The following is a 19,199-nucleotide window of genomic DNA, read 5'->3' on the forward strand; positions in this document are numbered from 1 at the left end:
AAAAAATTTATTTATCCAAATATTAAACATTTATGACGTAATATTAACATTGGTCACAAGTTAAATATTTTTAATTATTTTAAAATTTGTGGGGGCCCGACCCGATGACTGAGTAGAGTGCTCCACCACATAACCAATGAATCAAATATCTTCAACTGTTTTTCTCCATCTCCTTCCTTTTACTTGCACCTTGAGGTCTCGACCTCCAAACAATGGCAGGAATGGCTTCCTCCACATTCAGCCCCTCCTTCTGCTTCAGATCTTTCGCTGTGGCCGCATCGAACAAGGCTTCCTCTTCTTCTTCTTCTTCTTCTTCTTCTCCGGCGGCTTTCAAGCCACTCAAGCTTCCTCTCTTTTGGCCATGGCAGAAGGTCTGTATTCATTATCCAAATTGAATGGAAACAAACTACCCTGCCTTCAATGGCGTTCCTGTTTGATCACAGGTGAAGATGGGCCCTCTCAGTGTATCTCCAATGGGATTTGGAACCTGGGCGTGGGGGAACCAGCTCTTGTGGGGCTACCAGGAATCTATGGACGCTGAGCTTCAACAGATTTTCAATTTGGCTGTGGAGAACGGAATCAATCTCTTCGATACGGCGGATTCCTATGGTACTGGAAGATTAAATGGCCAAAGCGAAAAGCTACTTGGAAAATTCATCCGAGAATCTCAAGGTCCTGTTTGCTCTCTTATTCGTATTAACATTTATTTTCTGGCTTGTTGCTAAAATTGAACGCGCGCAAGGAATTAAGTTTGCCCTAACCCTAATTCTCCAGAGAAAAATGACATTGTGATAGCCACCAAGTTTGCTGCGTATCCATGGCGCCTAACACCGGCCCAGTTTGTCAAAGCATGCAAGTATGATTCAGATCCAAATCCACTCAAAATTTGTCAATATTTTCTCCTTAACTTGTAAATTTACTACCACACATGTTGGATGACAATGAGCTTTATTTAGGGCGTCTTTAGATCGGATGCAGATTGAGAAAATTGGTATAGGACAATTACATTGGTCAACAGCGAACTATGCTCCTTTGCAAGAGATGGCTCTTTGGGATGGACTAGTGGCAATGTATGATCAGGTTACTATAATTTCTGCTCAAATGGGTTCAACTTTCTCATCATTAAACTTGAATTCAGAATATCTGAATCCATACGTTTCATTTTGATGTTGTACTCATAAAGTTGGTGTATTACAGGGCTTGGTTCAAGCAGTTGGAGTGAGCAATTATGGACCAAAGCAACTGGTGAAGATACATGACTACCTAAAAGATCGAGGAGTTCCCTTATGCTCTGCTCAGGTATTTAGTATGAACAAAGCTTATCAACCACCATGTACTTGACCAATGGTTTAAGGCTAACATCTTATGAGGATACGAATTTGTGTGAGATCCCATATCGGTTGGAGTGGGAAACGAAACATTCCTTATAAGGGTGTGGAAATCTTTCTCTAGTAGATGCGTTTTAAAACCGTGAGGTTGATGACCGTACGTAACAGGTTAAAACGGACAATATCTACTAGCGGTGGGCTTGGGCTATTAGAAATGATATTAGAGTCAGACACCAGACGTTAGCCTCCAAGGGGGGATGATTGTGAGATCCCACATTGGTTGGAGTGGGAAACGAAGCATTCCGTATAAGGATGTGGAAACCTCTCTCTAGTAGATGCATTTTAAAATCGTGAGGCTGATAGCTATACATAATGGACTAAAGTAGACAATATTTGCTAGTAGTGGACTTGGGCTATTACACAAGGAAATCGTCTAAGATTTTAATATTCTAGGGAGGTATGTAACAGTCCAAGCCGACTGCTAGCAAATATTGTCTTCTTTGGACTTTTCCTTTCGACTTCTCCTCAAGGTTTTTAAAACGCATCTGCTAGGGAGAAGTTTTCATACCCTTATAAAGAATGATTCGTTCTCCTCCCCAACCGAGTAGGATCTCACAGATACCCACCATAGGATTTGAACTCATTTCTTCAAAGCCCATTCACTTTTGTCACCAACTGAGCCAGCCTATGATGGGTATGCTCTTATAGGAAACCTTGTTACTCTGCTCTTATTTTCTGCCACAAAGTTCTTGTTCCAAGAATGATGACTTAAATGACTGCATAGGAAACCTTGAATGGCAGTTGGACTTTGTGAATGCTAACTCTTTCATTTTAGGTGCAATTTTCTTTACTAAGCATAGGAGACGAACAGTTGGAGACTAAGAAGATATGTGATTCTTTGGGCATCCGCTTAATCGCTTACAGTCCTTTGGGGTTGGGAATGCTTACAGGAAAATACTCACCCTCCAAGCTTCCATCTGGACCTCGGTAAAATCAATGTATTGTTTTACATTTCTCTTTGAATTTCATGCTATTTACACATTGGCGTTCCCAGAGGTCTTCTGTTCAGGCAAATTCTACCAGGATTGGAACCTTTACTGAGTACACTAGGAAACATTGCAGAGAAAAGGCGCAAGACAATACCACAAGTAATTAATTTCAATGGAATTGTGTGTGATTTGCAGTTCTTTAGATACTGTGGTTTTGACAAACAAATGCACATGATTCGAGCTGGTAACAGGTTGCTATAAACTGGTGCATATCCAAGGGAACTATACCCATACCTGGAGCTAAGACATTAAAACAAGCTCAAGAAAATCTGGGGGCTCTTGGCTGGCGCCTTACACAAGAGGAATCGAACCTGTTGGAGGATGGAGCTCGAGCGTCCACCGGGAGGATGATACAGAATGTTTTCCAGACCAGGTGGTTTGAAGTTTTAACTTCAATCTCAACCTTTTAACAACCCTAAATATTGTCCCCTTTGGCCCATTACGTATCACCATCAGTTTCACGGTTTTAAAATGTGTCTACTAGAGAGAGGTTTCCATATCCCTATAAGAAATGCTTTGTTCCCCTCTCCAACCGACGTGGGATCTCATAATCCACCCCGTTGGTGTCCAGCGTTCTCGCTGGCACACCACTCGGTGTGCTCTGATACCATTTGGTAGATATTGTCCGCTTTTGCCCGTTACGTATCGCAGTCAGTCTCATAGTTTTAAAACACGTCTACTAGGGAGAGGTTTCCACACTTTTATAAGGAATATTTCGTTACCTTCTCCAACCAATGTGAGATCTCACATAAATCTCTCCCTAGTATAGACGCGTTCTAAAACCGTGAGGCTGACGATAATACGTAACAAGCCAAAGCGGACAACATCTACTAGCTTAAGTCGTTACACATTTGCACGGTGGAAACATGCTTTCTTTCAATGTTGACCCCTTCATTGAAAACCAGGTGAACTTGGCAGCACCAGGTGGGATAATGATGAGAGAATGAAGAACTCAAAGGCAAAAAGAAGGGCATACTCTCCTTATCCAGGGTCTATTTAACCATCCGGATTTTGGTACCGCCAATGCCCACAAAGCTGGAGAAAAAGAGGAAAAGGCACAGCACAGCAAAGGCATTGGCATAGGGTACTAATTGCCTTATTCTATTCTAATTCAGCTTGTCATTCACTCAGTTTAGCCCTAATGCTTCCATTTATAACATCGATTAAGTTTTTGTTTCAATCATCGTTAGAAAGGTTTCCAACGCATGCCCAAAACCGAGTTCTTCTTATTTGCTATTTTTAAATAATAGCACGTGCAGGGCTTAGGATCATCCTCGTTGAAATTAATGTTTTCTCTCTTCGACCTCAGTGTCGTTACATCCTTAGTATTCGCGAACATCGCCTTATCCATCACTTTCTCTCTGCTTTCAACCACATTTTAATCGTGCTTGAACTCCTCATCACAAAAGTCATGTCGACAACCTCATTATTTGGATCTTTCACATAAAAGACTATTTCCGTGTAGATCTTACTTTTTTCAATAAATCGAAAATTGATTCTTTTTTTCCATTTAACCTAAGTCGAGAATAAAAATGATTTTTTTCCCTATTTTCTAATTTAAAACATTTAAATATTTAAATATTCAACGTAAAGAACAAAGAAATAAGAATTGATTAATCCTTTTAGTACTAAAAATTAATTTACATTACATTCATGTCGGTGTTGTAATTAATTATTTATCCTTTTTTTAGTCAACGAATATTTATTATTATGATGAAATCAAAATGTTTTTTTTTTTATTTTTTTTTATGAGTTTAATAATATTATTATTATTATTTAAAATTTAATAGAAACATGGTAAAAGAAAAGGAATATAATTAAAAATTTAAAAAATCCAAAAAAAGAAACACGTATAAAAGCAGTAAATGTGGTGTAATATTAAATGTTTTGACTATCTGGAAGCAACGAATATCGACGAAATCCGTTAAAGGAGAATAAGAGGTTCTTGGAAAATGTATTTTAAAATTTATTTCAGAAGTAAATAATAATAATAATAATAATTAAATTAGTCGGAAAATAAATAGATTTTTTCTTCGTTTGAAAAACAAATCGAAATAATATGAGTCGAGTTAGGTCGGTGAAATCTTTTGAGCCAATTTTAAACTTTGAACACTTGAAACGTGAACAACGTCCGGTTCGGTTGAGTTATAAAAATTATTTTAAAAAATATTACTTATCCACCATACGTTACAATAATAATTAATCTCATAAATATAAAATATTCAACAATTACATGTCGAGATGTATAACTAACATCGGTTATTAAATATTATTCATTTTCGTTATAATCTTAAAATTATGGTTGGGTTAGGTTGGATTGTAACTCTATTTTTAAGTTGGTTGAGTTGACTCAATAAAAATAAAGTCAAACCATGAACCAACCGTAAGTTTCTAAAATTTTTTATGGTTTAGGTTGAGTAGTCTTAGGTGGTGAGGTTTTCGAGTCATATAAACATCTCTAAATCATAGTGAATGATTTTCTGTAGTAAGCTTATGAGCTACAAAATTGCACTTTTGATTGATATAGATAGAGCCTTGGATTGGAACGGATGGAGCTTATTTACAGATGCAGATGCAGATATAGAAAGAGATGTCTATTTTAATATTTATTTTGTGAAATTTTTAATTTTTTAATTTTAATCTTTTATCTCCATAAATTATTCAATTTATTTTTTAACGTATTTAGATAAAGATGAATAGAGAAAAGAAATAAATATTATTAAAGAGAAAATTAAAATTAATTTGAAAAGAATAAATGCCCCTTAAAAAAGGGAATAAAAAAAAAAGTAAAAAAAAAAAAAGAGAGGCCATCTGCCGGGGTTCTGCCTTTGCTTTTTCACGCGGACTTGGAAATGAAATTAAATTCCATTTATTTTTTCCGAGTATAAATACGACGCGTCCGCTACCACCCCTCCGGCGTTCCCTTTTTTTTGCTGTGTTTTCACTTTTATATATGTTGATCGGAATTAGGGTGAAGCCTCGATGAGCAATATCCCTTCCTCCTTCACTGATTCCTCTTTCAATCTCTTCACCCTCGCCATCTCTTCCTCTCACGCTTGGATCTTCACTCTTTGACAAGCTTCCAATTGCAGCAGCTGCAGCGGCTTCTTCTTCTTCTTCTTCTTCTAATTCCGATGGGGTTTGGCGGCGGTGGCGGCGGTGGCGGCGGTGGCGACAAGCATCAGCACCTCCTGCATCTGAATTTCCATTTCCATATTCATTTGCCTCACTTTCACCACCATCATCATCGGAACAAGGTGGAGACTCCCAAGGGGTGTTTGGCTATTCTCGTCGGCCAACAGCAAGAGCGGTTCGTGATTCCTGTCATTTATGTTAACCATCCTTTGTTCGCTCGGCTCTTGAAGGAGGCCGAAGACGAGTATGGCTTCGACCAGAAAGGACCTATCGCCATCCCTTGCCCTGTCGACGACTTCCGTACTCTCCAGGGCATAATTCATCACGATCATCACCCCCATCATCTTCTTCCCATCTCCTGTTTTAGGGATTCGTCTCATCCCCATTGCTGATATTGATGAATACCGACCTTAGTTCTTAGTTTTGGGTCCTCTTTGTTTGTTTGTTAATTTTCTGATACACATAACCAATAGCAATTCATGGTTACCATTGCTTTCTGGAAGTGGAATTGGAATTTCCTCTGTTTATACATTCAAATTATTGTCACTGTCAACATGGTCTAGCTTGCCATTGAATGTTGTATCATATACGAGCTTCTTCAGCCTCAATCATGATGATTAATCTCTGTTTCTTCCTAGTTAAAATTCAAATAACGTAATCAAAATTGTCTGAAATTGATTCTCGGAAGGATATTTGACCATTGGAACTCTTTTATCTTTTTAAATTGGCCCGTTTGACTTCAAAAGATGAGGGATCTCTATCCCAGGGGAAAAGGGGTGGGTGGAGATTGCTTTGCTTGTAAGGATGTAATAACTTTTTATTATTCTTTCTGGCAATGACACCTACAGCTTTGCTGACGCGTTTTTCTGTGTATACTAAATCCTCCCTTGAATAACGCCAAGTCAAATTCTCTTTACAACATTATTATGCTTCTTCCACTTACAGTATGTATTGCATTACAGTCTTGCAGATGCCATCATTGACTTCCCAATTATGACCATCCATAGCCCACATGGAATGGACGACATCAGCTCACCCCACCTCAACCCCATCAGTATTCTTACTTTTCTGTTTCCCTTCATTGCTTTTCTTTTATTCATATATTCATTACGTTTGGAAGTTCCTCGCTATGTCAAGACTAAACCCATATGTTTACAGAAAAACATAAAAAAGAAACAGAATGAAGAATTCTAAAATCTTGAAAATTCTATCTTCAAACGTTTATTTCAATTGAGCACTTAAGTTTGGGAGAATGAAAGAACATAATATAGCATATCAGTTTGACAAGTCTCAGTAAAATCTGTATTCTGATCTCTGCCTTGTTTTTACATGTAGGAAGGATTACAAAGAACTGGGCGGTGAAATGGGAAAGAATGCAATACATGGTACAGCCTCATTTCTTTTTATGTTTCTCAATCGCATGGTCCTCTTTTATTCAGTGTTTTGAAGCTGCTAGGAATCAAATTGATAATACAATGAGGAGAAAAAATGAATCAAGTGTACAGCTATTGAACTATCTGCTTCTTCTGTGTGTTAATGTCTTGTATTAGAGTAGCGGATTGTAACACCATGTAGAAATCTTGTATATCCGAAAAAACTGAGTTTCCCATCAGAACTTCTTGTCCAATTCTGGAGAAAAGAATGAGCTATAGGACCCAGATTCATTTCCTGAACACATTTTAAACTTGCACTTCAATTCACTGTTGTTAGTTGTGTAAAATGTAGTAATTCCAAGCGTCGAATTGTTTCTTACCTGAACTAACTCATGTACTGAAATGACTCGATTTCCTTCCTGCTCGAAATACTCGAAAGCTCGGGTGGCGATGCTTTCCCATCCTGCAACAGCCTCCAGCTGATATACACTGATTGCAGCTGCGCAGAACTCCTCAAAGCCCATTCTTTTGTTAGCGAGAGGTTCCATCTAAATACAAGTTGGAAATGTTAGTGAAAAAGAATATCAACCACGGCCGGAGAGCATTATGCCAGAGTTGCAGAGAATGTAACTTCATTTTGGTATATGCATAAAAGGTGTAACAATCCAAGCCTACCGCTAGCAGATATTGTCATCTTTGGACTTCCCCTCAAGGCTTCAAAATGTATATGCTAGGGAGAGGTTTCCACACCCTTATAAAGGGTGTTTTGTTCTCCTCCCCAACCGACGTGGGATCTCACAATCCACATCCCCTTCGGGGTCTAGCGTCTTTAGTGGCATTCGTTCCCTTCTCCAATCGATGTGGGACCCCTAAATTCACCCCCTAAGGGCCTAGCTTTGTTGGCACACTGCCTTTTTTTGTCCACCCCCCTTCGGAGCTCAACCTCTTCGTTGGTACATCGCTCGGTGTCTGGCTCTGATATCATTTGTAACAACTCAAGCTCACCGCTAGTCAATATTGTGTTCTTTGGGCTTTTCCCTTCGAGCTTCCCCTCGAAGCTTTAAAACGCGTCTGCTAAGGAGAGGTTTCCACACTCTTATAAAGGTTGTTTCGTTCTCCTTCCCAATCAATATGGGATCTCACAAAAGGTGTCTAAATTGAAGGCCAAGAAGTAAAAGTGATCTCACCATCTTCAGAATGTCAGCAACATTGGATTCCCTCATTGCATCAGTTACGTTTCTCACAAGAGCCTGCATAAGGTCAACTCATAATATGTATGCATCAACAGTAAAGATTACAAAGTAAACGTTGAAGCAAAAAGAATGGCGGGAGCCTAACCGTTTTGTAGTTATCAATGGTTACAAATCCATTTTGTGGCTCCAAAAGCTTGAATTGGGTCCTGAGGTAGAAAAGTTCATCTTCTGTCAAAGCTTTTGCAAGTGCCTACAATAATGTAGAGATGTCGTTAAAGTTATTGATGCACCATTTGTGTTATGTTCAATTGCAGTGACAGATTACCTTCAATGCTGCACGCTTGAAAGGAGTTGCACGAAGATATGCCTTAACTGACTTGTATATGAAGTTATCCAAGGGCACGGCAAGATCTTCATCTCGTAACCACGGGTGTGCTGTGAATCAAAGGTGCGAAATTGTTTGCTTATCAATAAATATACTTGTATAACATTTTATTGGTACTAGAAAAAATGAGCCTGAAGATTTTACTTAAAGCTTGTGCTGCTGTCATTCTTTTTCTATGGTCTTTATTTAGAAGGCGTTTCACAAAATCTTTAGCTTCTGGAGAGATGGTCGGCCAAGGGGAATCATCGAAGTTAGGATCGGCTCTTAGCACAGAGCGAAAGATTCCTGATTCAGTTCTTGCCCAGAAAGGTCTGCTCCCACACAACAGTATATATGCTATGACACCAATACTCCACATGTCTGCTTCAAAACTGTAGGATCTGTAGAGTACTTCAGGAGCAACATAGTATGCACTGCCGACGACATCGTTCAGACGTTCATCTGTAGAAGAACTATAGGTGTTGTGATAACAGTCTCACCCCTAATGAGATGGCAAAGTGAAAATCAAGTAGGAATTGAAAGCAGCAACTTCTCAAGGACAGCCCAGAAGCTTGGATGGTAATATATGAATCTCTCTCCACCAATCTTTCATAATATATGCAAATGTTTAATGAACTGAACAGAGGCAAGAACATATTATCAAGGGCAACATGTATTTACCTGGCTTGACGAAGTCAGAGAGACCAAAATCAATGAGTTTGAGCCCTGTGTTCTCATCTTTCTTCATAAAAAGGAAATTCTGGTACAGTGAATTTGGATAAAGCTAGTTACAACAAGTAATAGGGAACTTTATTCAAAGCCAAAGAATGACTTGAAGCTACAAGAAGATGTGTACCTCTGGCTTCAAGTCACGGTGCACTATCCCTTGTAGATGACAAAATGCAACAACACAGAGTATCTGCACAATGATCGTTTTCGATTCTTGTTCTTGATATCTTCCTCCTCTGCAGGTATACGTTATGAACTTGTAATCAAGTTGATCGACGTTTTTCTCAGAGTAAATGAATCAAACCATTTTTACCTTGACACTATTCTTTCTAGCAGTTCTCCGCCTTCACACAATCTGATACCAGATTCAGAAAAAGGGTTGATATTAACTTGATTGAGCTATCAGAAAATGCAGGGCTATTGGCAAAAACAGATATCTACAAGCACATACTCCATAACTATGTAAATGTTATTGGCATCTTCAAATGCACCGTGGAAATGGACCAGATTCTTGTGCCCGGACAATGCTTTCAGTATCTTTACCTCCCGGCGAACATCTTCGATTGCAATGGTCGATGTCATCTGCCAAACCAAATAAGTCCGAGCAGCGAGTTGGCATCAAAATAATGTAAGTCTTTCGTTCCCACTTATGTAAATGGATTTTAAAGCAGTTTTAGATTAGGATCTCACGTTTTAGATGAACTAAATCAAGGAACAGATTGAGCTGAAGAAATGAGTATTGAACTAGACGAACCTTAGATTTAGAGATGATTTTGACGGCCACAGGCTTTCCTTTGAGGTCGCCTTTTTTACCCTTAGCCCAGAAAGTATGTCCAAAATGACCCCTCCCCACCTCCCTCCCAAGCTCGAACTTCGCTCCAAAGTTCGTCGAGTACCCAAAGCTTTTATCCAACTGAACCTCTCCCAACCCCTCTTCCCTAATTTGGTTTTCCTCTTGTATCGAAGCCTTGCGCGATTTCCGCCGTAGAATGGCCATGATGGGCTTGGCTGGCGAAGGAGGCGGTAGAGGCCATCGGAATTTCCTCCTCGGAGTTCTGGCTGGCGACGGCGCTATTCCAGAAGGCAGAGGACTAGAAAATGGGCTGGCTGTCGCAGAGACAGAGTTGGAGTGCCGGGTATCTTCGGGTATGGGCGAAGAACTCGGACGGCTGCCACCGGAAATCACAGCGTGGTTACTGACATCAGAAACGCTTTTACTACAGTGGTGTCCCATGGGAAAAGTTAAGCTGGAAGGAAGACGTTAATCGGAGAATGGTTTAAGCATAAATGGCAATCTGTGGAAATTTAGTTCTGAATTCGAGACCTCTGAGAAGAGAAAGAAGAAGAAGAAGAAGAAGAAGAAGAAAGAGTCGTCGGAGAGAAGGTGAGCGTTGAAAATGGAGGTTGGAAAGTCGTCGGAGGAAGGTAAATTGGAAGTAGGAACAGACATGCCGTTCGTTTGATTTAATTTAACGATGAGGCTGATGAATAGGCTGCTGACACGTGGCATATGATTTTGTCAATTTAGGTGACCAAGAATTTAAAAAAAAAATAGAATTTGAAAAATAAGAGTCGACATGTTTATTTAATTATTTATTTTTTTTACAATTTTAATGTAATTAATTTTATTAAGTCAAATGATTAAAAAGATTAACTGATTTAATTCTCATTCATTAATAAAAATATTTTATATAATGTCTTAAATTTTAAGTTCTTAAATTTATTTAGCGTTAAATATTTTAATTATTCTCAAATAAATAATTTTAATAAAATTGTACAAATTTTCAATTAAATAATTAACACGGCCATCAAATTAAAAATTAATTACAAATGATATTTTATATAATAATAATAATAATAATAATAATAATAAATGGTAGGAAAATAAAAAAAAAAAATAAATAAAAAAGTGAAATTAGAAGAATTTTGCAAAGTAGAGAATTTAAAAAGATTTAATTAACATTTTCCCACTGTGGGATTTAAATAATAAAAAATGGGAAGAAAATGAAAGGCGAAGAGAAGTCAAAGAGTAGCAGGTAACTGGATAGAGTTCCAATCTGTGTTCAAATTGGGCTATTGGAGTGTTATTTTTTTAATTATTTAAAAAATCTTATTTATCCAGATAAAAATATTTTTAGTTTTTTTAAAATTAAGGTAGGGTTGATTTGGGTTGTAACCCTATTTTTATCGGGAGCAAAAAAAGAGTATGTGAAGAAAATGTTGTTCAAATTATCACAACATGTTGCAATTCATGTCACATTAATGAAGAATCAAGCTTCATTTATTCACGGACGGTTACAAATTTTAGGTGGATGATAATCGAGAGTTTATGTTTCTTTAATGTATTTTAAGGCTTTTATTTATTTTAACATTACATTTACATAGTAGTCATAAAGTTATGTATATTGTCTCTACAGGGTAGGTTTGGAAAATGTAGAAAAAAAAACATTCGTGCTTTCTTTTAGCCAATGTCTAAGTTTCTCTGCAATTTCATATAGTTTAGATTATATATTTAGAATCATTCAAGTTTGACATGATTTGTTGAACACAACTTTTTGTGGGAAACACTCAAACTCTTTATTAAGACCAATCGAGAAGAGATTACATGACACTCTGATGAAAACCTAGATAAAATGAGAGGGTATTTATATAGTAGAGACCAGACAATTTATTCTTAAAACTTTTGAACATTTGTTCTAAAATACCAAAATCATTTTCCTAAATTTATTCCTAAAATTCCTAAATCATTTTCCTAACATAAATATATGATGACTCACACAATTGTTGGGCTTAACTCTATTGTGCTAGTGATGATATTTTAACACTCCCCCTCAGCACTAATTCTCATTCGCTACACCATGTTGAGCTGACAACGAAAGCTCTCATGTTTGCCAGTATTCAGCCCTTTTGTAAATAAGTATGCCACTTGGTCATCTATCTTGATCTGCTGCATCTCAATTTCTTCCTTCACAACTTTCTCTCTAATGAAATGGTGGTACACCTCCACATGCTTTGTTCTAGCATGAAACATCAGATTTTCTGCTAGGCAAATCACAGATTGGTTGTTGCAATGAAGTGATATTGGATAGTCAATTTTCTGGTGCAAATCTTCCACCAAGAGTTTCAACCATGTACTTTCTAGAGTTGCTCTAGCTGCCGCTCTATACTCTGCTTCTGTAGTTGACAATAATACTATTGGTTGTCTTTTGCTACACTAAGAAATTGTTGCCGGACCAAACTTGAACACATACCTAATGATTGATCTACGAATATCGTGATGTCCTACATAGTCAGCATCACAGTATCCAACTAGCTTGCAGTCTTTGCTTCTTTTGTACAAAAGACCATAGTCGATTGTACCTTTGACATATTTCAAGATCCATCGAATTGCATCCAAATGAGGCTTCTTTGGGCTTTGCATCTACCGACTCATGACTCCAACTGCATAAGAAATATCAGGCCGAGTTAAAGTTAGGTAGATAAGACTATCTACTCGTTGTCGGTATGTCGTTTCATCGTTCAACTCTTTGTCTTCATATGAACAAATCTTGACATTTGTCTCCATCGGTGTTAAAGCTTGCTTGTCTAACATGCTGAACTTCTGAAGCATATCTCTTGTATACTTTTGTTGATAGAGAAACAATCCTTCATTTGTGTGATCAACTCCTAGCTCTTTCATCTAAAAGCGTACGGATAAATTTCTCTTTCGTCGTCCCCGATGATAATCAAATCGTCCACATAGACCAACATAATTGCAAATTTTTCTTCTCTTTCTTTGATGAACAAGCTTGAGTCTGCTGCGCAACTGAATAACCACTTTGGGCAAGAAATTCAGCAATCTTACCATACCAAGCTCTCGGTGCTTGCTTCAATCCGTAAAGAGCTTTTCTAAGCTTGCATACGTGATTCAGATTAGCTACACTCTCAAATCCCTTTGGTTGGTTTATATAAATCTCCTTGTCTAACTCTCCATGTAAGAAAACATTCTTCACATCCATCTGCCACAGTTTCCAATCTTTACTTGTCGCAAATGCTAGCAGGACTCGTACGGTAGTGATCTTTGCCATTGACGGAATGTTTCATCATAGTCTAGTCCATATTGTTGAGAAAATTTTTGAGCTACGAGTCGAGTCTTGTATCTCTCGATTGATCTATCTAGTCGACGCTTTATTTTGTAGACCCACTTGCAAGAGATGGGTTTGACATCTCCTAGTCATGACACTAGTTTCCAAGTTTGATTCTGGTCCAACGCTATAATTTCTACCGAGTTTTGTGATGCTTCTTCATATGTCTATGATTCATTGATTCTGTCTTCTACAATAGCTGCATTGACATACTTAGGATTTGGCTTCTGGATTCCTTTTGATCGCCTAAGTTGTTGATATGTCGTTTCCATTTCATCAAATTCGCTTGATTGAGTGACTTCTTGCTCATCAACATCAATGTCACTTGGGTCTTCAAACACATCAATACTTGGCTGAGTGTGCGTAGTTTGCTCCCCGTTGTAGAATTTCTTCAATATTATTTGAATTTGGTAAGACTTTCTTCTTCGAGGACCACCATGAAGATGTTTCATAAAAAAATACATCTCTTGATGTATAGTGTTTTCCACTTGTTGGATCACAACACTTCCACCCTTTCCTTTGATTGTCGTATCCAACAAATATACACTTGACTACTTTCTTGTCAAACTTGCTAGGTAGATGATCAAACACAAATACATAGCAAACACAACTAAATACTCGAAGTAGCTGACTGTAGGTTTCATATCTCATAGTATCTCGAATCCTAGCCTTGGTTGGGGAAGCTTGTTGATCACATGGGCAGTAGTTCGCATAGCTCCAGCCCAAAATCTTCTTGAAACATTCTTTATGTGTAACATGCTTTGACATATTTCTGCAAGGTGTCGATTCTTTCTTTCAACTACACCATTTTGTTGTGGCATGTTGTCACATGTAAATTGACGTCGTATCCCACATTTGTGTAAATATTGATTGAACTCATTTGACGTGTATTCTCCGCCTTTGTTTGAACATAGACAATGAATCTTCACTCTTACTTCTTCTTCGATCATCATCTTGAATTCTTGAAATTTTGAGAATGTGTCAGACTTTTTTTTCATAAAGAAAATCTANTCGACTTGACTTTGTTAAAGTACTGAGCAATCCTCATGTCACGTTATGAAATTGATAACAACTCGTTCTCAAGAAGTTGTAGCCTCATATCATTCTTCTTTGAAACCAACATCACGAACGTGTCCCATGCTTCTTTCGGTGCCTTGTCATCCCAAATATGCTCCAACTTATCTTCTCCAATTGTGGTCTTCAAGGAAAATGTTACTTTGCCTGCTTTGATTCTCCATTTGAGCAAGGTGCCGTTAGAATCTGTCACAATATCTCACGCTCAAAGGTGTGAGTAAATATGAAATTATTATTACTCAAAGAGCGGGATACAGGAACAATTGAAATAAAATAAACTGTTTTACTGTGGCTTGTGTTTAACTCAGCCAAGGGCTTTTATTTAAACAAAAATAAATCCTATAAGTAGCTCCTACAAAAACTCTACTGAAATAACCATTCCTACAAAAGCTCTGCTGAAATAAATATTCCTACTCATGAGGATGAATTCCATCTAAAATAGGTTGCACTAATTTTTGCAGCCTTCTTTAGTGCAAGCTTATTTCTTGATCACTCCGAGAGACTTACGAAAGGCTTCAAACTTTANATCTTGAGTAGTCGTCAATAAATGTCACCATATACCGCATTCTGCTGATCGATGCTTGTTTGACTGAACCAAACAAATCAGTGTGAATGAACTCTAATGGTTTCTTTGCTTTGAAACTTGATTTTTTGTATGGTAATTGATGAGCTTTACCATATGGACATCCAGCGCAAACAACATCAGTTTTGACTTCAAGTTGAGGTAAACCTTTGAGCATGAATTTTTCCATAATCAACCTCAACCTGTTGTAGCCAACATGTCCGAATCTTGCATGCCATAGATCTGTTGTCTCGTTCTTTTGGGTCTTGTCAACATAGGCAGACTCTGCAGATAGAACGTAAACGGAATCCACTCTTCGTCCTTCTATTGTCAGCTTTCGTATTATCTTAACATCCTCATAGGCTTTCACATCCTCTAGCCCAAACAGGATGTAGTTTCCTGATGTTGTTAGTTGTGACACTGACAACAAGTTCTTTATACCCGATACATGATAAACATTATGTAGTGATACTATATCAAACTTATTGTCGTATTGTCAATCTGAGCAATTGACAACTATGTGTTATTTGTTGTGCGTACCATGCGACTCCNAATTCAACATCCTGCGATAACACTTTCTCTCGAACAAAGTGACAATGAGTTTCAATATGTTTCGAACGAGCATGAAACACTGGATTTCCAGCGAGTTTTATGCACTTTCATTATCACAATTGATTTGAGCTGGTNCTCTTTCTTGTCTTGCAATTTTCTCTGATTGCCAGTCATGTGGTTTGAGTATCTTGAATCAACGATCCAGTCATTCTCATAATCGATATGATCTTNGAATAAGCCTTCTGAGCCACACGCATTCTTGAGTAGCCATTGTAGCAGCTACATATTCTGCTTCACAACTTGACAAAGAAACAGTATTTTGCTTCTTACTGCACCATGAAATTCCAGCAGAGCCTGCTGTAAAACACAAACCTGTTGTGGATCGTCTGTCGTTCACGTCACCAGCCCAATCAGCATCTACAAAACCACTCATTAAAAATGACTTTGATTTCTCATACATTAATCCATAATTTAGAGTGCCCTTGATGTAACAAAGAATCCTTTTTGCTGCAATTAAATGAGACTCATGTGATTGGTCCATAAATTGAGACACAACTCCTACGTAAAAGACAATGTCTGGCCTTGTGATAGTTAAGTAGAATAAGCTACCAACAAGTTGACAAAAGAATGTCGCATCTGCTAGTGACTTCTCNTCTGATTGCCAGTCATGTGGTTTGAGTATCTTGAATCAACGATCCAGTCATTCTCATAATCGATATGATCTTCCATCATCGCCATGAGTGCTAACTCGTCTTCTTTTATGGCATAAAGTACCTCTGCATCTCATTCCTCCTTCATCTCCATGCTGGAGGATGCCACATTGCTTTCAACCGATTTTTTCTTGGACCAACAATCTCTGGACATTTGGTCCTCCTTCTTGCAATTGTAGCAAATACCTTCAAATATCTTCCTTTGAGAGCTCTTGTTGTCATTCTTATGAGCTATTCCTAGTTGTGCAGTTCCTTGGTGGCTTCTTCTTTTATCACCATTTTTGTATCCACGTTTGTTAGAAGACTTATTATTGCTCCGACTTTCACTTGTACAGAGTGCTTCTTCGTCACTCTTCAATGTGATACCTCCCATTTATTTAGCCATGGCTTCTTGCTAGCTAATAAATTTTCAAACTCTAGATGGTTGAGTGGGCCATCCTGGTACAACAATAATGAAGCTTCTATATTCTGATCGCAATCCGTTGATATTGATCCTCTTCATTCAATCTTCTCTAATTGCGGACTTTGGGTTTAATTTAGTAATCTCTTGCAGATCGACTTGACTTTGTTAAAGTACTGAGCAATCCTCATGTCACGTTATGAAATTGATAACAACTCGTTCTCAAGAAGTTGTAGCCTCATATCATTCTTCTTTGAAACCAACATCACGAACGTGTCCCATGCTTCTTTCGGTGCCTTGTCATCCCAAATATGCTCCAACTTATCTTCTCCAATTGTGGTCTTCAAGGAAAATGTTACTTTGCCTGCTTTGATTCTCCATTTGAGCAAGGTGCCGTTAGAATCTGTCACAATATCTCACGCTCAAAGGTGTGAGTAAATATGAAATTATTATTACTCAAAGAGCGGGATACAGGAACAATTGAAATAAAATAAACTGTTTTACTGTGGCTTGTGTTTAACTCAGCCAAGGGCTTTTATTTAAACAAAAATAAATCCTATAAGTAGCTCCTACAAAAACTCTACTGAAATAACCATTCCTACAAAAGCTCTGCTGAAATAAATATTCCTACTCATGAGGATGAATTCCATCTAAAATAGGTTGCACTAATTTTTGCAGCCTTCTTTAGTGCAAGCTTATTTCTTGATCACTCCGAGAGACTTACGAAAGGCTTCAAACTTTACTTTGGCAAGTGCCTTAGTGAATATGTCTGCAACTTGCTCATTAGTATGTATTTTCAGCAATTCAACATCCTGCGATAACACTTTCTCTCGAACAAAGTGACAATGAGTTTCAATATGTTTCGAACGAGCATGAAACACTGGATTTCCAGCGAGTTTTATGCACTTTCATTATCACAATTGATTTGAGCTGGTTGATTGAGAGTAGTCACCATTTCTTGAATAAGCCTTCTGAGCCACACGCATTCTTGAGTAGCCATTGTAGCAGCTACATATTCTGCTTCACAACTTGACAAAGAAACAGTATTTTGCTTCTTACTGCACCATGAAATTCCAGCAGAGCCTGCTGTAAAACACAAACCTGTTGTGGATCGTCTGTCGTTCACGTCACCAGCCCAATCAGCATCTACAAAACCACTCATTAAAAATGACTTTGATTTCTCATACATTNAATTTCCAGCCTTTATTGGCAGCTAAAGAGATGATTGTCCGTAATATNAGTCTCGACTATATTGCTGAGAGAACCCACGAGCAACAAGGCGAGCTTTGTGTTTATCAATTCTACCATCAGCTTTTTTCTTCACCTTGTAAACCCACTTACAAGTAATTAAATCGGCATCATGAGGCTTTGGTACAAGCTCCCATGTGTCATTTTTTCGAAGTGCTGAAATTTCTTCCATCATTGCATTTTCCCATTATGAAATTCCTTTGGTTTCACTGTACAACCTCGGCTCATTTTCACTTGTATCTCCCATAAAAAAACATGACAAAACAGAAAATTGATTAATGTCAACTACAAAACCAGACAAATGACCTGGTAACTTTTTGTCTTTGAGGATTTTTTCTTGTGGCAACTTCAATATTTGTAGTGGCTTCTCTGTTTTCTTCAGCTTGAATGTTTGTCGCAATTGGAAATTTTTTTCTCCCTAATGTAGAATCGTCAGGAAAAAGTGCAACAGTAGTTCTACTTTTGCTGTTATCTGCATCGTCTCTATAACTTGAAATTTCATCAAACACCACATCACGAGACACAATAACCATCTTTGTTTCCAAATCCATACACCTCCAACCCTTTCCATGAGTATCATAGTCAACAAAAATGCATTTTTTTGGCCTTTGGGTCAAGTTTAGTTCGATTATGTTTCAGTACATGAACGTAACAAATAGACTCAAAAATACGAAAATAACTCACATTGGGTTTGAGATGATAAATCAGCTCGAATGATGATGATTCTGTCCCCGGCCATGGAGGTAGCCGATTTACAACATGGCAAGCTGTTTGAAAAGCTAACGCCCATAACTCTCTTGGAAGACTCCTCGCATGCATCCAAGACAAGCAAACTGATGTAAGATGAACTAATTTACGCTCAGCCACCCCATTTTGTTGCGGGGTTTCTGGACAAGTCAATTGACGCTGAATCCCATGCTCCTTACAGTATTCCATAAAATCATTTGAAAGATATTTCCCACCATTATTAGTGCGCAAGCACTGGATTTTCAATTCAAATTCTTTTTCTACAGCAAGCTTAAACTGAATAAATTTTGAAAAAGCTTCACTTTTGTGTTCTAAGAAGTATACCCAACTGAAGCGAGAGAAATCATCCACAAACACCATCACGTAACGAAAGCCAGAATAACTTGCTGTTCGCGTCGGTCCCAAAAGATCAGAATGAATCAACTCTAATACTGTTGAAGCTCTACTCTTTGAGCTTGTGAAAGGAAGACGATGAGACTTACCATATTGGCAGCCTGGACAAATCTCATCATGCTGAATATCCTTAAAGACAGGGACACCATCAAGAAGTTGTTTTGTGGATATTTTCTGCAACAACTGAAAACCCACATGACCCAAACGAGCATGCCAAA

General features: G+C 37.9%; 3 protein-coding genes and 2 long non-coding RNA genes across 8 annotated transcripts; 4 read left to right on the forward strand and 1 right to left on the reverse strand.

Annotated features, from left to right (window-relative positions):
- The first annotated feature begins 138 nt into the window (after positions 1-138).
- LOC111808082 (pyridoxal reductase, chloroplastic) lies at positions 139-3,648 on the forward strand. Of its 2 annotated transcripts, none has more exons than XR_002817021.1 (9): positions 139-371; positions 444-672; positions 775-856; positions 957-1,080; positions 1,198-1,299; positions 2,164-2,315; positions 2,383-2,476; positions 2,562-2,750; positions 3,283-3,648. XR_002817021.1 is itself a non-coding variant. In XM_023693878.1 (9 exons), the coding sequence occupies exons 1-9, from the start codon at positions 213-215 to the stop codon at positions 3,284-3,286; spliced, it is 1,128 nt and encodes a 375-aa protein (XP_023549646.1). In that variant the 5' UTR covers positions 139-212; the 3' UTR covers positions 3,287-3,648. The 2 variants fall into 2 exon arrangements, 1 of the variants encoding a protein (XP_023549646.1); XM_023693878.1 differs by having other exon boundaries at positions 2,569-2,750.
- A 1,650-nt stretch (positions 3,649-5,298) lies between these two features.
- On the forward strand, positions 5,299-6,149 carry LOC111808084 (auxin-responsive protein SAUR32). The gene has a single exon (XM_023693880.1). It carries the CDS (start codon positions 5,512-5,514, stop codon positions 5,902-5,904), a length of 393 nt encoding a protein of 130 aa, XP_023549648.1. The 5' UTR covers positions 5,299-5,511; the 3' UTR covers positions 5,905-6,149.
- Positions 6,150-6,710: 561 nt separating this feature from the next.
- On the reverse strand, positions 6,711-10,774 carry LOC111808081 (CDPK-related kinase 6-like). Of its 2 annotated transcripts, XM_023693877.1 has the most exons (11): positions 9,926-10,774; positions 9,623-9,753; positions 9,485-9,526; positions 9,299-9,407; positions 9,124-9,202; positions 8,608-8,904; positions 8,404-8,513; positions 8,224-8,328; positions 8,073-8,135; positions 7,266-7,433; positions 6,711-7,180 (listed from the first exon to the last, which is right to left on the reverse strand). In XM_023693877.1, the coding sequence occupies exons 1-11, from the start codon at positions 10,403-10,405 to the stop codon at positions 7,046-7,048; spliced, it is 1,719 nt and encodes a 572-aa protein (XP_023549645.1). In that variant the 5' UTR covers positions 10,406-10,774; the 3' UTR covers positions 6,711-7,045. The 2 variants fall into 2 exon arrangements, with proteins under 2 accessions (XP_023549645.1, XP_023549644.1); XM_023693876.1 differs by having other exon boundaries at positions 6,711-7,433.
- Positions 8,121-8,784, forward strand: LOC111808085. Its single transcript, XR_002817022.1, has 3 exons — positions 8,121-8,289; positions 8,393-8,526; positions 8,654-8,784. It is a non-coding gene; the product is annotated as an uncharacterized LOC111808085 (long non-coding RNA).
- LOC111808086 lies at positions 9,322-10,228 on the forward strand. 2 transcript variants are annotated; one of them, XR_002817023.1, is made up of 3 exons: positions 9,322-9,413; positions 9,508-9,799; positions 10,138-10,228. It is a non-coding gene; the product is annotated as an uncharacterized LOC111808086 (long non-coding RNA). The 2 variants fall into 2 exon arrangements; XR_002817024.1 differs by lacking the exon at positions 10,138-10,228 and adding an exon at positions 9,890-9,993.
- Positions 10,775-19,199: the final 8,425 nt, after the last annotated feature.

Source organism: Cucurbita pepo, chromosome LG13 (genome assembly GCF_002806865.2).
Source record: "Cucurbita pepo subsp. pepo cultivar mu-cu-16 chromosome LG13, ASM280686v2, whole genome shotgun sequence".
Lineage (NCBI taxonomy): Eukaryota > Viridiplantae > Streptophyta > Magnoliopsida > Cucurbitales > Cucurbitaceae > Cucurbita > Cucurbita pepo.

Bases quoted from the DNA above. Each gene is read 5' to 3' on its own strand.
- LOC111808082 (XM_023693878.1), top strand. From the start codon at position 213: ATGGCAGGAATGGCTTCCTCCACATTCAGCCCCTCCTTCTGCTTCAGA. The intron at 1,081-1,197 runs GTTACTATAATT...GGTGTATTACAG, and splicing joins TAGTGGCAATGTATGATCAG to GGCTTGGTTCAAGCAGTTGG. The intron at 2,477-2,568 runs GTAATTAATTTC...AGCTGGTAACAG, and splicing joins GGCGCAAGACAATACCACAA to GTTGCTATAAACTGGTGCAT.
- LOC111808084 (XM_023693880.1), top strand. From the start codon at position 5,512: ATGGGGTTTGGCGGCGGTGGCGGCGGTGGCGGCGGTGGCGACAAGCAT.
- LOC111808081 (XM_023693876.1), bottom strand. From the start codon at position 10,405: ATGGGACACCACTGTAGTAAAAGCGTTTCTGATGTCAGTAACCACGCT. The intron at 9,203-9,298 runs GTACACATCTTC...TCACTGTACCAG, and splicing joins ACCGTGACTTGAAGCCAGAG to AATTTCCTTTTTATGAAGAA. The intron at 8,136-8,223 runs GTTAGGCTCCCG...GACCTTATGCAG, and splicing joins CCATTGATAACTACAAAACG to GCTCTTGTGAGAAACGTAAC.